This window comes from Aotus nancymaae, unplaced genomic scaffold (genome assembly GCF_030222135.1).
Source record: "Aotus nancymaae isolate 86718 unplaced genomic scaffold, 86718_ANA_hifiasm-v0.15.2.pri h1tg000048l, whole genome shotgun sequence".
In the NCBI taxonomy this organism is placed as follows: domain Eukaryota; kingdom Metazoa; phylum Chordata; class Mammalia; order Primates; family Aotidae; genus Aotus; species Aotus nancymaae.
The window spans coordinates 4,892,938-4,910,960 of NW_026988462.1; the positions used below are offsets into that span (position 1 = coordinate 4,892,938).

At 35.2% G+C, this 18,023-nt stretch overlaps 1 protein-coding gene and 1 pseudogene across 2 annotated transcripts in view; one reads left to right on the forward strand and one right to left on the reverse strand.

Moving 5' to 3' along the window:
* UGGT2 (UDP-glucose glycoprotein glucosyltransferase 2) overlaps positions 1 to 18,023 on the forward strand; it is a 246,456-nt gene that overhangs the window by 23,517 nt on the left and 204,916 nt on the right. For both annotated transcript variants that reach the window (XM_012458621.2, XM_012458622.2), the window contains exon 5: positions 8,059 to 8,233. In XM_012458621.2, coding sequence (XP_012314044.1) covers positions 8,059 to 8,233 — 175 coding nt within the window. The remainder of the gene's footprint in view (positions 1 to 8,058; positions 8,234 to 18,023) is intronic.
* Positions 7,294 to 7,786, reverse strand: LOC105721554 (probable ribosome biogenesis protein RLP24; annotated as a pseudogene).

An 18,023-nucleotide genomic window follows, 5' to 3' on the forward strand; every position in this document is an offset into this window, starting at 1 on the left:
GATCACTGGCTCAAAAGGGCCCTCGGTTCACAGTGGTTTCCCTAAATGCCTGGGCCAGGGTGCTGGCATGTTTAGGTAAGTTAACAGCTAGTGGGATCTGTGGGCTGCCTCTGCTACCATTCCACCAAGCATGAGCCTTGTAAAACCAAAAGCTGAAGTGGTTAATATACTCAGTGCAGTGGGCAGAACTCAAGGGAGTCATACTCTCCCTGAACAAAATCAGAGCCCTTGGTGAAATGTAATACAATTTATACTGATGTTTGTGCCGTTACCAGTGGCCTACCTGTCTGGTCTGCCACTTGGAAGACTACAGATGGGCAGATTAAAAATACCACTCTTTGGGGCTTGCACACTGTCAAAGTAATTTGCAGTTGCCCATCTGAAGGTCTGGATTACTCCTATAGATGCACATGTTCTAGGCCTGTTCCCTGATAAGTCTGAATAGAGACAAGCAGACTATGCCAAGGCCGTGTGAGGCCCTGACTATTCTTTGCCATGGCTTTTTCTCAGGGTGTTTTCAGTCAGTGGCTTTGAGGAATAAGTTAATGTTTCCCCCTGGGACAAAGGGCACGTATTTACTGCTCATTATTAAATGATGGGTTTCCCACACTCAGTGTTCTTTAGGTGCGATCCATACCCACTGCCTGTGTAGAATTCTTGTGGGTCCATCTTCTCCTTATGGAATGTGGGACCATGGGGAACCCATGTAAACATGCCAATGCTCATGTTACTTGCTGTGCACAATTAATCAAGTTCTTTGTTTCTGACTCAGAAGTCTTCTGTCTTTTGCCAGAATCCATGAAACAGTAAAAAAGCTAACTTATTAGCTTATAAGTAGGGTAAAACAATTCTGCAACCTGACAGAAACTTTCTCCCCCTCTCTTTCTGTACATAGGATAAAGTTAATATCGTTTTTTTTTTTTCTTTTTTTTTTTTTGGCTGGGTGTGGTGGCTCACGCCTGTAATCCCAGGACTTTGGGAGGCTAAGGCGGGCAGATCATGAAGTCAGGAGATAAAGACCATGGTGAAAACCCATCTCTACTAAAAAAAAAAAAAAAAAAAAAAAAAAAAAAAAAAAAAATTGTTGAGCCTGGTGGCGCACACCTGTAGTCCCAGCTACTTGGGAGGGTGTTGCAGGAGAATCACTTGAACCTAGGAGGCAGAGGTTGCAGTGAGCCAAGATCAAGCCACTGCACTCCAGCCTGACGACAGAGACAGACTCTGTCTCAAAAAAGGAAAAAAAAACACCTTTTTTTAAAAAATGAAGCTTAGGCATACACTCTTGGGTTATGACATGTTATCAATATTGGTCAATTGTTTTTTCTTGTTTAAGCATATTATTTATATTTTTACATAGGTATTTATAGTAATGGAAATTTTTCTTTCCTCTCTGTAGATGTTTCTCCTTCCTAGATTTTCTTTAGTTTTTGGTTTCATTTTTCCAGATTAGATTTTTATCTTTTTTAAAGAAATGATAAATTTCCTTTGCTTTTTTATTCTAAATAGTACCTTTGCATTTATGTATTTTCTTTTGTCTGTGGTTGAGTTAAACACTGGGTTTTTCTTTTTTTCAATTATAACGTATTTACATCATCAAAGTTGCCTTTCTTTACTGTGTGGTATTCTCATTGTCCCGATTTCTTAAAATTCTTCTTAATAGTAGTTTTTGTTGTTGTTGTAAAGGGAGTGCTGGGAGAAAGTTGTGTTCATTTAGGATGGTAATGACTGCTGTCACTTTCCCCCAGATATATAACTCAAGTTTTATTTTCTTTTCCTTTTTTTGAGACAGGGTCTCACTCTAGTGCCCAGGCTGGAGTGCAGTGATGCAGTCTTGGCTCACTGCAACTTCTGCTTCCTGGGCTCAAGTGATACTTCTGCCTCAGCTTTCCGAGTAGATGGGACTACAGGTGCAAACTACCATGCTCAGCTAATTTTTGTATTTTCTGTAGAGATTGAGTCTTGCTGTTTTGCCCAGGCTGTTCTCAAATTCCTGAGCTCAAGCATTCTGCCTGTCTCAGCCTCCCAGAGTACTGGGATTATAGTCAGGAGCTACCATGCTTGGCCTTCAATCACATTTTAATATTATGTCCATAAAGTTTTGGGGCAGATCCAGACCATGGATTTTTGAACTATGGAATAGGAAGTAGGAAGATATGAAGAATCAATTTACTCTTCTTTTTTGACTAGTATGTTCTTGTTTTAAGTGGTAAAGTTGACTGTCAGTTATGATTCTAAGTAGAACAGCATAGGTTTTATAGTTAGTAGACTTCAATCCCAATTTATGATATGAAGTTATTATTAGTTTGCAACTTCATTAAGAATTTTTGTCTTTTTCTGTGTCTTTGTAAATATTTTTGGAGATACTATAAAATTTAGGATCAGGGACTGCTCTCCAAATGCACTTCAAATCAATATGACCCTCTTTTTTGTGGCTTTAAACTTTTGTCCCAAATGGAAAGCTATATCTTTAAAGTTTTTTAAAAAATCCTATATGATCATTATAAAAGAATTCATGTACTTTAGAAAAATGCAAAGTTGAAAGGGAAAATGGCCCATAATTCTGCTAACAGTTTAGTGTGTATTCTTTTTTAATCCATATATTCATAAACAGATAACATTCTTTTTTAAAAAATCAACATGGGTTGTACTTCAGATGTATTCTAAGGATATCTTAGATCCTTCTCCCATTAAATTATGTATTCTTACATGTAAATAAAATTACTGGTATGTGCCAATTTTAGGTGTTAGGCTGTTTTTGCATTACTATAAAGAAATACCTGAGGCTGGATAATTTATAAATAAAAGAGGTTTAGTTGGTTCATGGTTCTGCAAGCTGTACAAGCATGGCACCATCTCCGTGGCTTCTGGTGAGAGCCTCAGGAACCTTACAGCCATGATGGAATGTGAAGCTGGAACAGGCACATCACATAATGAGAGCAGGATCAAGAGAGTGAGGGGGGCCCCCTTGGGGATTGAATTTCAGCATGAGATTTGGAGAGAACGAATACCCAAATGATATCATTCTACTCCTGGCCCCCAAATCTCATGTCCTTCTCATGTGGCAAATTACAATAATTTCTTCTCCATAGCTTAACTCATTCCAACATCAAGTCCAATGTCCTAAGTGTCATCTGAGACTCATTTGCTATGAGTCTGTAAAATCAAAACAAGTTATTTACTTCCAAGATACAGTGATGGTACAGGCATTGGGTAAACATTCCTGTTACCAAAGGGAGAAATTGGCCAAAAGCAAAGGGTAACAGGCCCCATGAAAGTCTGAAACACAGTAGGGCAGGCACTAAATCTTAAAGCTGTAATGTAATCCTTGACTCCATGTCCCATATCCTGGTGGACCCCTAGGCCTTGGGCAGCTACAGCCCTCTAACTTTGCAGGATACATCCCACGTGGCTGCTGTCATGGGTTGGGGTTGAGTACTTGTGGCTTTTCCAGGCAGAAGGTGTAAGCTGCTGGTGAATCAACCATCCTTGGATCTGGAGGGTTGCAGCCTCCCTCTACTAGCTCCACTAGGCAGTATCCAGGTGGGGACTCTGTGTGGGGGTTCCAACCCCACATTTCCTCTATGCACTGCCCTAGTAGAATATCCTGTGGGGGCCCTTCCTGTGTGGCAGGCTTCTGCCTGGGCACCAGGCTTTTCCATACATCCTCTGAAATCTAGGTGGAGTCCTCCAAACCTCCTTCATGCTTGCCTTCTGAGCATCTGCAGACATCAGACCATGTATAAAGTGCCAGGGATTATGGCTTGTGCCCTCTGGAGTTGTGACCTGAGCTGTACCTGTGCCCCTTTGAGCTGAGGCTGGAACTGAAGCAGCTGGGATGCAAGTAGCAGTCTCCTGGCATGGCACAGGGCACTGAGCATTCTTTCCTTTTAGTCCTCAGAGTGCATGATGAGGGGGATCTTGAGATCTCTGAAATACCTTCGAGGCCTTTTCTTAATTGTCTTCGCTGTCAGCTCCTGGCTCCCTTTTAGTCATGCAGATCTCTCTAGCAAGTGGTTGCCCAACAGCCTACTTAGGTTCTTCCCCTGAAAATGGGCTGCTGCTTTTCTGGCTAGGGCTGCAAAATTTTCAAACTTTTACATTCTGCTTATCTCTTAAATGTAAATTCCAACTTAAAGCCATTTCTTTGCTCCCACATCTGAGCATACATTGTTAGAAGCAGCCAGGCCACATCTTGAACACTTGGCTGCTTAGAAATTTCTTCCACTAAATATCTTAAGTCATCACTCTTCTTAAGTTCAAACTTCCACAGATCCCTAGGGCATAAACACAGTGCAGCCAGGCTATTTGCTAAGGCATAACAAGGGTGACCTTTACTTCAGTGTCCGACAAGTTCACCTGCCACATAGTAATGCTGAAAAATATTGAGTGAATGATACCATAATGAAATGAACAAGTATGTTTGATTATCCCACTCCTTGTGGTGGATATATAGGTAGTTTATAACTTTCTTCTGTTATAAACAATATCTAATTGAACTTCCTTATACATATGTCTTTGTACAGTTATTTTCTTAAATTTCTAGAATTAAAATCTCTAGGTAAGTCCATGTATACATTTAAAATGTGTACTCTAAAATCGTCTTCAGAAAGCTGAAGTTTTACACTCTACTTCTAAAACTTTTACCAATGTTAATTTGTATTAATTATCTTTAACACCTTAGTTCAGTAAATGAAAAGTGCTACTTTTAAATATAATTATTTAATTTTTAAAGATTGTTTCTCTCTTATTCAGCCATCCTCTATAGGTATAAGTTTTCTACCTATAATATATCCAAGCAGTTCCTGAATTAATCATAAAAGCAAAGTTATTTGTCTATAAGTAAAGGAAGGAAGGTGCTGTCTATCACAGTCTCAGAATAAATGGTAGAGAGTCCTTACCTTTGTGTCTGTAAAGTCTTTTCCATTTCCTTTAATTTTTCCTTTCATATTCAACCTCAAGATTTATCGATTAGCATAGTTTTATTGGCAGTCTTTCCAGTTTTAAAAAGAAGTAAATTTTTTGAAGGAAGAATTTCTCAGACTTACATTAAAATGTAAATACCCTATATAAATTACTAAATGTACTTCTGTGATACTAATTTGATAAAATCAGTTTTATAAAATGATAATTCAGCTCCTATATAAGTGACATTTGAGTTCCAAGGTTTCAGTTAAAATTTATGAGAATAATTTCAATAGTTTCATCCAATTTAAGAATCTTTTTCACTTTTCAAATGTGAAGTATGATTTTGTATTCTTTTAGCATTTATTAATAGCATCTTAGGAAGAAAGAAAATTCAGTGTATCTTGTTTTGCAGATTCATGTCTCTTCATCTGTCACAGAAAATTAATGAAGTGAAATTCTATTTGGGGCTAAGATTCTATTTTATGCTTCAGCTGTCCAAACATTGACAGTAGTATTTTAAAAATCACATCTTGATTACCAGTAATCAAATTAAAGTGGATAAATGTGTGAGGATTTTAATACTTGAATGAAAGTATATTTAAAAAGTGGAAGGTTATACATACTGTACAAGCCAAACTGTAAACTAATGTAAAGATGCTTGAATGATATAATTTTACAGACTTTTAATAAACACATTTCTTTGTCAATATTGAGTAATGTCACAAACTAAGCCAAATAACTAGTGGAAATCTCTCAAATTATTCTGTTAGTCAATAAGATTGAGTGCTTGAATGATTTTGATTTAGCTTATGTTGAGTCAGTAAGTAGTTAAACTATAATCGAATCCAATTCTGCCTGATTTCAAAACCCACAGTCTTTTTACTATTATGCTGTAGCAATGTTATATCCTTTTTTCTTCTGTCCTTAATATTTGTTATCCAAAGGTAGTAATTGACTAAATGATCATACAGATCAGAATTCTTAAAATAAAAGGTTATTTCTCAACATCTTTGTTTCTCTGAACTTCATTTTCTCTTGGTTTGCTTTCTACCTGTATAAATTGTGAAAACATATGGGCTTTGGAATTCCATAAACATGAGTTGAAATTCTAGCTTTCCATTTGATCTTTTCCTAAGTAGTTAAGTTATCTGAGCCTCAGAAACTTAAAAGTTTCAGTGATGGTAGTTATCGAATTTTTCTTGTGACATAGAATTTAATAAGTGTAAAGAACCTAGCACAGTGCTTGGCAAATAAGAAGTCATTTAAAGTCTGTTTTTGATAAGAGTCCTGGTTTCTTTGCTCATACTTGGGGATTTGATGAGTACTTGTTCATACTGAGTACTGATAATCTTTGAATAAGGTAGTGCCTTTGTTTTGTTCCTTAAATATTTGTACCTTGTTTTTAGGAAATAATGAGCTGTAATGAAAAATTATATCCTTCTAATTGAATAAAATATAAATGTTATTTCACTGAAAATTATGTTGCTATTCTATGTTATTGTTTAAAGATAACAAACTTTGTTGGGAAATAAAGTTTTGGTTTTTTTTTTACTTTTTGAGTGGTTTTATTTTATGTGCAAATAATGAGCAGATGTTGTACCCATAAATTCTACTTTCCAAAAACAGGAGCTTTTTAAAAGAAAACCACGTAACTTTTAAAAGGCATTGGGATTCCTCTGCTTCTAGATCATTGGTAGGCTAGAAAAATAAAGTTTGTTCTACCAGGAGTCACAAGTTGGAACTGAGTATTCTCCAAAGTGGAAATTCTAGAGTGTAGTGTCACTCCAGACAAAGATTATTCAGTTCTCATCCCCAACATCCAAAACTATCTATGAGAAGCGTTAAACCAGGTCAAAACAGTCCAGCACAATTAGGCTTCATCAAACAATATCATTATGCTCTTCTGAGATGCAAATAAACCAAAACAGGAAATACTAAAATGAAAATAGTATTTCACACTGTCATACAAATTGTTATTTCCTTGTCATATCCCCTCTTCTATAACATTAATAAAGGGAGTATTTTACTGCAAAGAATATTTTATTTTATACATCACTAACCATGAATTTTTGCCATTACTTATTATACAAAGGCTTCCCTGTGCCATTATCCAAATGGAATAAGCATTTTACATCCACAATTCACTTCTATATTATAAGCAGAATTTTCATGATTTACATAAGTACATCTGTCGGTGAAGATTTAACACTGAGATGCAATGTAACATCAGTAATATCTGATGTTTTATAGACGGCAATGTAGAAAAGATATATTTTAATCACTTTTCATTTAAGTGACCTTATGTAAAAAATAAACTAATAATTTAGCAGTTCCAAGTGTCCAAAGGGCATTTTCAAGTGCACATAAAACAAATGGTTACAGAGATTTTTAAGAAGCGTCTTCCATATCCACATTCTCTTGCAACTGCTGTACCATTTTCTCTTCCAAATGCTTCCCTTTGGCTGCAGGAGGGGCTCGGATGAGATGGATGTTTTGCTTGACTTCTTTGATATCCTGAACTTTCTGTAGCTCTTTATTTTTCTTCAGTCTGTTCATTGTAAATTTAGCTTGGCGTTTCTGTTTGATCTCTTCAACTCTCTTCATTGCATCAGTAGTTTTATTCCATAGCTCTCGCTGGTATCTGATAGGTTCATTTCTACGCTTTTCAAATTCAAATGAATTATCCACTATAAGCTCTTTACCAGCTGCTTTCCGGAATGCTTTGGTCCACCTAACTTTGCGAGGATTGCTCTTCTTTTTAAAAGTTTTTATGATGTTTAGATTTACAAAATCTGAACACCTTGCAATCGTTGCGTACGAACATCATCCCGTGGCCAGAGTAGATGCGCCCGGAACAGAAATAACACTTCTCGATACGCATGTTGAACCTGCGTGGGTCCCCACTGACCAAACGCCAAGCTTAGGAGGAAATGACGGGAAATAAAGTATTTTTAATATTAGATTTGGGTTAACCAAATTCTTTTCTTTCTTTTCTGTCATTTAGTTCAAGTTATATGTACAAAGTCATCAGAGGAAATTTAAATTCATTTTTTAATGATTATATTATGAATTGTTTGATAATCAGCAATTATACAGAATTGAGATGCCATTGACTTTCAATTCTTTCAAAAGTTTGTGTTTTTTTCATCTTAGGACTAGACCTTATCTGTTTAAAGGAGATCACAAATTTCCTACAAACAAAGAGAACTTACCAGTGGTGATTCTCTATGCCGAAATGGGTACTAGAGCATTTAGTGCATTTCACAAAGTATTGTCTGAAAAAGCTCAAAATGGGGAAATTCTGTATGTTCTTCGCCATTATATTCAGGTATGTGCTTGTTTTTTCCAAGGTTACTTTTGGCTGTAGAAAAAACAATTACTATAATAATTTTCTTACTAGATTTAAATAGTAATTTTCACCAGAATAGTTGTCTGACTTTTTTTTAACTTAACAAACGTGAATTTAATGTGGAAAAATATATTGGGATTCTGTCTGTTCTAGGAGTATTATGTCTATAATTCTTTGCCTTTTTCTGGCACAGATTTAAAACTTGGATAAAAAAACAAAAACATACTTCAATAATGTGTATGATATTTGGTAAGAATTCTTAACAAAGAAATCTGATTTACTCAACATGCTGATACTATATACAGTATTAGGTCAAAGTGCTAAGCGTGGTGTTGGAATACTCTTAACTTTGTCTTTTGAGAACTGACTACTTTTTCATTCAGATTTCTGTTCAAATGTGCTGTATTGTTCTTTCCCCATTCCTCTAGCCTCCCGTTGCTATTACACTATCACATTTTTCTGTTTTTATGATTTCATAGCACTTATTACTATATCTCGTTTATCTATTCAACACTTTCAGCACGCATACACACACACACATACACATACGCACACGCACATATGAATACAATGGCCATTAAAGGAAGGACTTTGCTTTGTTACTGCTGTCTTCCCAACATCGAATGTTGTAATTTGCATTTCCCAAATTATTAAGATTTATATATTAATATTTAATACAATTAAAACATAACATTGTATTTGTAAATTTCCTGTCCATAGCCTTTGCCTGTTTTTATATTGGATTCTTTTTTTCTCATTGGTTTATAGGTGTTTTTAATATATTTTGAATACTTATCTTTTCTTCTATATTTTGCAACATTCTAGTGCATTTCTGAACTTCTGGTATTTTTAAAAAATTGTTTATGACATCTTTTTACAAATATTGTGATGTAGTCAGATTTATTCAACTTTACCTTAATGATTTTCTTTATGATGTCATAAACACATTTTCTTGTAAGAGCCAAAGTTGTATTTTTTATGTTTTGGTTTTTAATCCTTCTGGAATTTATCTGAATATACTATGGGGTAGAGATGTAATTCTGTTTTTTCCATATGGGAAATCATTGATCTTCACATACTTCATTGAACAGTCAAGTCTGTATTCTACTCCATCATATCCAATTTTTCATATAGACATGTATATGTTTTTAGGCTTTCCATTCTGTTGTAGTGATATATATATGTCTATTCTACACAAATATAACATCATTTAAATTTCTGTAGCTTTAAAATATATTTTGATATCTGCTAGTATAGCTCCGCTTCTTAGTTTTTATTTTTCTAAATACCTTGGCTGTTCTTGCATGATATGTAGCCATATTAATTTTAGAAGCAGTTGGCCAGGTTCCATGAAACATGTTGTTGGGATTTTGTATGGGAGTGAATTGGACTTTTCTGATTAATTTTGAAGAGACTTTTTATTCATATATATTGAGCTTTGCCTTCTGTGAACATATTTTTAGTTCACAATCTAGTCAGATGTCTTTTTGAAAAGTATCATCTGTGATGTACAATGTTGGGTTTCAACAATCACACAGAGTCATCTGTCAGTCACCTTAGTACCATCACATTCACATACAGATTCTTGTAGGAGCATATGTTTTCAATTCACTTGGATAAATGCCTAGAAGTTCTATTGCTGAGTTGTATGGTAAGTCAGTGTTTAACTTCATAATAAATTATACTAAACTGTCTCCCAAAGTGGCTGTACAATTTTTCATTCCTCTTAGCCATGAAAGATAATTTCACTGCTCTAAGTTCTAACCACCATTTGTTAATGTCAGTTTTTTTAAATTATAGCTGTTCTAGGTACACAGTGGTATCTCATTGTCATTTTAATTTGCCTTTCTCTAATTACTAATGAAGTTGAATAACTTTTCGTAAGTTTGTTTTTGGTAAACCTTTTTGTTGAATTTTCAGAGTTCTTTACATGTTCTAGATATAAGTCATTTATAAGATACATGATTTACAAGCAGATTCTGCCAATTTGTTAATCATCTTGTCATTCATTATCTTAATGTGTTTTGCAGAGGAAGAGTTTTTGTCCAGTTCATCATTTTTTTTTTTTGTTTACGGATTATATTTTTGGTGTTGTATCTAAAAACTCATCACCAATCTCAAGTTCATGCAGATTTTATTCTAGGAATTTTATAGTTTTATTGTTCACATTTAGGTTTATGATCCATTGGAGTTAAGGTTTGTGCAACTTGTGAGCTATATGTTGAGATTTTTCTTTCTGCATATGGATGTCCAGTTGTTTTAACATTTGTTTAGAAAACTATCCTCCATTGAATTTCCTTTATCCGCTTGTAAAATATAAATGACTGTATTTGTGTGAGTCTATTTCTGGCTTTGCTTTTCTGTGCCATTGATCTGCCTGTCTGTCCTCACATCAATACCACACTGCTTGATTACTCTAGCTTTATAGCCTTGAGATCAGATTGTATTAGTCTTCCAACTTTGTTACTCTTTTTCAGAATTGTTTCAGCTAATCTAATTCCTTTGTCTCTTCTTGTGAACTTTAAAATCAGCTTGTCTATATCTACAAAAAACCTTGCTGTCATTTTGTGAGATTACATTAAATATATAAATCAAATTTGTGAGAGAACATCTTAAAAATATTCAATCTTCCAATTGATGACAATTATATCTCTTGGTTTATTTAAATATTCTTTGATTTCCTTCATCAGTGTTTTTCTTCTTTTTCAATCTATATGCCATTTATTTTTTTTAACCTTATCTTAATGATTAGGACTTCTAGTTAATGTTGAATGGGGAGTGGTGAAGGAAGATATCCTTGCCTTTTTCCTCATTTGTGGGGAAAGCATTTGGTCTTCCACTATTAACTATTATATTAGAGGCAGGTTTTTTTTTTAAATTCTGGTGTACATGTGCAAGATGTGCAGGTTTGTTACATAGGTAAATGTGTGCCATGGTGGTTTGCTCCACCTATCAACCCTTCACCTAGGAATTAAGCCTGGCATGCACTGTGTAGCATTTCATGGTGTATGTATACCATATTTTGTTAATTCAGTTTACTGTTGTTGGGCATTCAGGTTGCTTTCCATGTCTTTGCCATGTAAAAAGTGCATGCATGTGTCTTTATGGTAGAGCAATTTATATTCTTTTGAGTATATACCCAGTAATGGGATTAATGGGTCAAATGGTAGTTCTTTTTCAGGTTCTTTGAGGAATTGCCGCACTGCTTTAAATAAACTAGTTTACAGTACCATTGGCAGTGTATATGGATTCACTATTTTCTGTAACCTCACCAGAATCTGTTACTTTTTTACTTTTTAATAGTAGCCATTTTGACTGATGTGAGATGGTATCTCATTGTGGTTTTGATTTGCATTGCTCTAATGATTAGTCCTGTTGGGCATATTTTTATGTGCTTTTTGACCATATCATATGTCTTCTTTTGAAAAGTGTTCATGTCCTTTACACGCTTTTTAATGGGGCTGTTTATTTTTTGCTTATAAATTTAAGTTCCTTGTAGATTCTGGATATTAGACCTTTGTCAGATACATAATTTGCAAATATTTTCTCCCATTCTGTAGGTTGCCTGTTTACTCTGTTGATCATTTCTTTCGCTATGCAGAAGTTCCTTAGTTTAATTAGGTCCCATTTTCAATTTTTGTTTTTTTTTTGAAAACAAAACTTTTGGTATCTTCATCATGAAATCTTTGCCAGGGCCCATGTCTAGAATGGTATTTCCTAGGTTATCTTCTGAGGGTTTTTATGGTTTTAAGCTTTACATTTGAGTCTTTAATCCATTTTGAGTTGATTTTTTATGTGGCATAATGAAGTCGTCCAGTTTCAATCTTCTGCATATGACTAGCCATTTATCCTAGCACCATTTATTGAATAGGGAGTCCTTTCCCCATTGCTTGCTTTTGTCAGCTTTGTCAAAGATCAGATGGTTGCAGGTATGTGGCATTATTTCTGGGCTCTCTATTCTGTTCCATTGCTCTATATGTCTTTTTATGCCAGTACCATGCTGTTTTGGTTACTGTAACCTTCAGCTTTGTTCTTTTTGCTTAGGGTTGCCTTGACTATTCGGGCTCTTACTGTGTTCCATATGAAATTTAATTTAGCTTTCTCTAATTTTGTGAAGAATGTCATTGGTAGTTTGATAGGTATAGCCTTGAATCTGTACATTGTTTTGATAGTATGGCTATTTTAATGATATTGATTTTTCTAACCCATGAGCCTGGAATGTTTTTCCGTTTATTTGTGTCATCGGATTTCCTTGAACAGTATTTTGTATTACTAATTCTTATTGTAGAGACTAATCTCTCTGGTTAGTTGTAGTCATAAGTGTCTGATAGACTGGACAGGGAAAATGTGGCATGTATACACCATGGAATACTATGCAGCCATAAAAAACAATGAGTTCGTGTCCTTTGTAGGGACATGAATGAACCTGGAAACCATCATTCTCAGCAAACTGACGCAAGAACAGAAAATCAAACACCGCATGTTCTCACTTATAGGTGGGAGTTGAACAGTGAGAACACATGGACACAGGGAGGGGAGCATCACACACTCTGAGGTCTGTGGCGGGGGGAATAGGGGAGGGACTGTGGGGAGTGGGGAGTTGGGGAGGGATAACATGGGGAGAAATGCCAGATATAGGTGATGGGGAGGAAGGCAGCAAACCACACTGCCATGTGTGTACCTATGCAACAATCTTACATGTTCTTCACATGTACCCCAAACCTAAAATGCAATTAAAACAAAATAAGTGTCTTATTCTTTTTTTGGCAATTGTTAATGGGATTACCTTCCTGATTTGGCTTGCCAGTTTGAATGTTGTTGCTGTATAAAAATGCTAATGATTTTTGTACATTGATTTTGTATCCTGAAACTTTGCTTAAGTTGTTTATCAGATCAAGGAGCTTTTGGGCAGACACTATGGGATTTTCTAAATACAGAATCATATCTGCAAACAGGCGTAGTTTATTTCCTCTTTTCCTATTTGGATGCCTTTTATTTCTTCTTGCCCGATTGCTCTGGCCAGGACTTTCAGTACTATGTTGAGTAGAAGTGGTAATAAAGGACATGTTTAAGTTCCTTATGTATTCTGATTTTAATCCCTTGTCAGATGGGTGTTTGTCAGGTATTCTCTCCCATTCTGTGGATTGACTCTTCACTGTGTTGTTTCCTTTGCTGTGTAGAAGCTTTTTAGCTTGATGTTAACTTCATTTATCTATTTTTACTTTTGTTGCCCGTGCTTTTGAAGTCTCACACAAAAAATTTTTGCCCAGAACAATGTCCTGAGCATTTCTCCAATATTTTTCTCTAGTCATTTCATTGCTTTGGGTCTTATATTTAAGTCTTTAATACATTTTGATTTGATTTTTGTATATGATGAGAGATAGTGATCTAGTTAGTTTCTGCATTATGGTTGTTCAGTTTTAATATTGAAAAGACTGTCCTTTCCCCAGTGTTTGATCTTGGCATGTTTGTCGAAAATGAGTTGGTTCTAAATGTGTAGCTTTATATCTGGGTCCTCTGTTCTGCTGTATTGGTGCCTTGTCTGAATATGAATTCTTCCAATCCATGAACATGGAATATGTTTCCATTTTTTGGTGTTCTCTTCAATTCCTTTCATCAGTGCTGTAGTGCTTCTTTTTTTGTATTAATATAGATCTTTCACTTCTTTGATTAAATTAATTTCCTATTTTATGTTATTTGTAACTATTATTAACTATTGTTTCTTTGTGTTAATATAGATCTTTCACTTCTTTGGTTAAATTAATTCCTATGTATTTTATATTATTTGTAACTATTGTAACATTTTCAGAATGTTGTTTGCTGTTGGTGTATATAAATACTACTGAATTTTGTATATCTTGCAATTCTACTGAATTCATTTGTTAGTTCAAACAGTTTTTTGGGGGAATCTTTAGGTTTTTCTAATATAAGATCATACTGTTTGCAAACAAGGCTAATTTGACTTCTTCTTTTTCCAATTTGGATGCCCTTTATTTATTTATCTTGCCTTACTACTCTGGCTAAGGCTTCTGGTATTATGTTGAATAAAAATAGTGAAAAGGAACATTCTTGTCTTGTTCCAGATTTTAGAGAAAGGGATTTCAATTATTTCCTGTTTCCATATAATATTAGCTGTGGATTTGTCATATATAGCCTTAATTATTTTGAGGTACATTCCTTCTATACCTAGTTTATTGAGGGGTTTTGTCAGAAAGAGATGTTGAATTTTATCAAAGGCCTTTTCAGCACATATTCAAATTATCATGTGGTTTTTGTGTTCTTGGTTCTGTTAATATGGTGTATTACATTTATTGATTTGTGTATGTTGAACTATCCTGTATCCCTGGGATTAATCTCACTTGATCATGGTGCACGATCTTTTTAAGGTGTTGCTGAATTCAGTTTGTTAATATGTTGAGGATTTTTACATCTGTGTTTATTGGTGTTATTGGCATATAGTTTTCTTTTTGTGCTGTGTCCTTGTCTTGTTTTGATATCAGGGTAATGCTGGCCTCCTAGAATGAATTTGGAGGTGTTCTCTTCTCTTCAAGTTATAGAGCAGAGAGTTAGACTTTCCAAGACTGGGTACAGCAATCCTGCCTTTCCGCTTTGTCTGTCCTCAGGCATATTTCTCCCTTTAGGCACGAATGATGCTTCCTGTGGGTTGAGGCAGGGTCAATTCTCCTTGCAGAGGGATCCCCATAATAGTGGGGAAGCTGATGTTCACCTGAATCTCATTTTTTTCTAGTGTAGAAACCTAAGAGGGAAATTTTTCATGTAGTTGTGCTGGGCAGGTTGGGGGAGAAGCATCATAGATATGGAAGTCCAGTTTTCTTACTGTCTGCTCAGAGTTTACTCACCTTCTCTGGAAAAGCTCCAGAAACTGTCTCATACTCATATTTGAGTTCTGGTATATTGCTGGTGACTGTCTTGCCATTGTATATTTGTTTTTTATTTTCTATGATAGGGAGTGAAGCCAACTTGTTTTACTGTCATTTTGGAACCTATGGACTGAGATCCTTGGGTTATTTAGAAGTATTACTTACAAATATTTGGTGACATTCCACTTTTTGTTGTTGTTGTTATTGTTATTGATTTCTAGTTTACTTTTTTTATGGTTTGAGATTATAATTTGTATAGTTTTTAAAAATTTGTGAAGGTTTTATGGCTTAGAACATGATTTATTTTTGTGAATGTTCCATATTCACTTGAAAGGAATGAGTATTCTTTCATTGGGTAGAATGTTTTCTAAACATTAATTAGGTAATGTTGGCTCATAGATTATCTGTATTCTTATTGACTTTCTGCCTATTTGTTCTGTCATTTTCCTTAAGAGGAACACTAGTATCTCCAGCTATGAATGTAGATTTGCCTATGTTCCTTTTAGATCTGTCAGTTTTGTCTATGTTTTGAAGTATTGTGATTAATGCTTACATATTAGTATTGTATATCAATTATAGAATTGAGCCCTTTATCATTATGTAATTTACCTCTTTTTTTGAGAGGGATCTCTTTCTGTTGCCCTGAATGGAGTACAGTGGTGCAATCATAGTTCACTGCTCCCTTGAACTCTTGGGCTCAAGTGATCCTCCTACCTTAGCCTCTCAAGCAGCTAGGACCACAGGTACACACCACAACACTCAGCTTTTAAATTTTTGTAGAGACAGGGTCTTGCTGTGTTGTCCTGGCTAGTCTCAAACTCCTGGCCTCAACTGATCCTTTCACCTCAGCCTCCCAAAGTGTGGGGATTACTGGCATGAGCCATCATACCCAGCCTAATTTAACATTTTGTCTCTGATATTTTCTGTTCTGAAGTCTACTTTGTCTGCCATTAATAAATTTATTCCTACTTTGTTTTGGTTAATTTTTGCATGATACCTTTTATTCTGTTTTGTTTTCTTTAACTTTTAACCTATTTATATCTTTATATGTAAGTGGGATTTTATAGGCAGCAAATAATTAGATCTTGCTTTTTTTAATCTAATCTGACAATCTCTACTATTAACCCATGAGTTAGGACATTCATATTTGAAGTGATTTGATATTGTTGGTTTAACAGTCTGTTACTTTGCTGTCTGTGTCTGTTGACTCTATTTGTGCTTTATTTCTCTGTAATGTGTCTTTCTCTAGCTTTCTGTATGTTCTCTTTGTCTTTGGTTTCAGGAATTTGAATATGAGATTTGTAGGTATTCTGTTTGATATTCTCTGAGATTTTTGAATGTGTAGGTGGGTGTCTTTCAATAATTTTGGAAAATTCTTGACTGTTTTTTCCTGATCACTGCCACCCCCATTTCCATTCTCTTTCTTTTCCTCCTTTTGGGATTCTGATTATGTCTGTACTAGAACATGTGGTACTATCCCACAGATCCTGAGTTATTGTTGTTGTTTGCTTTTTGGATTTTTTCCTTGCTTTCTCCACTACTTTTTCTTCTTAAATTCAATTTGAATAATTTCTGTTGACATACCTTGTAGTTAACAATTCTTTCTTTGACTACGTCAGGTTTACTAGTGACTCTGTTGAAGGCCTTCTTCATTTCTGTTACTGTGCTTTTAATTTCTTTCATTGCCATTTGGCTTCTTCTTACAGTTTTTAATATGTGTATTGAATTTGCCTCTCTGATCATGCATATGTTCTACTTTTTTCATGAGAGTATTTAACATGTTAATCATTATTTTAAATTCTCTCCTGCAAGTTCCAACTTCTTTTTCACTTCTGATTTTGAAATCATTGATTAATTTGTCCCTTCAGACTTTTTTTCCCTTGACTTTTTGGACATCTTGTGATTTTTGTTGTTGTTGTTGAAAGCTGAACATTTTAAGTAGGAGCCTTGACACTACCTTTAGTGTAGGCCATGTCTTTCATGTATGCAGGATTGAGCTGTTCTGGTCAGGAGTTCGGTTGGGTTTCGTGTTTGCAGTCCACTTGGCTTTAGGTCTCCCCATTTAGATTTGGATCTTCCCTTTGCACAGCTCCCCAGAGAGAATGTGTTTCTTACAGCTTTCCCACATGTATTTCAGTGTTATCTTTATTCAACTCTTGTTAGATTGGCCTTGAGGTAGAGGTGATGGGGCAAGTAAGGAAGAAGATATTCTCTGATGTTCTTTTTAAGTTTCCTTTCTAGGCAGACTGTGAATTTGGGCCTCAACATTCCTGATCCTCTCTCAGAATGTTGGGCCTGGCAGGTAGGTATTCCTGCCCCTCCTTCAGGCTAGGGCTTTCATCTATTCCATTTCTCCCATCTTCAGTGGACTTCCGCCAGTGCACTATATAGCTACAATTTTGTTGCCCTTGCTTCTTAAGATTAAGGCTTGGTTCTGTAGGAGAGATATATCTGAAGTGGATTTCAGCAGTGATTTTCTTTCCTCTCTCCCTGTTAGCATTAGAGTGGAAGCTTTCTCAGGACTTTCCCCAGTCTGCCCTGTGCAAGAGGGTTTCAGCCTTGCTATGTCTGGAGCTACCAAGAGCTTCACACTCTCACATTAGTTCACATTTAGCCTTTAGCAAACTATAGATTTGTAGCTAAATATCTTTACCAGCTTCACTAGCCTTTGGTGATATCTGTCCCAGGTAGTCTAATGTTCACCCTCCCACAGGTGCCTTTTTCTTCTGTTATCATTCTCAGTCCATCTGCTTTATTTTTTCTTAGAAAATTTTCTAGTACAAAAAGCCTAAAAATAGTAAACATTTTGTATATACTACCCAGAATTGACAGTTAACATTTTATTTTTTTCTTCCAGTTTATTTTTTAATTAATAAAACTTTAAAAAT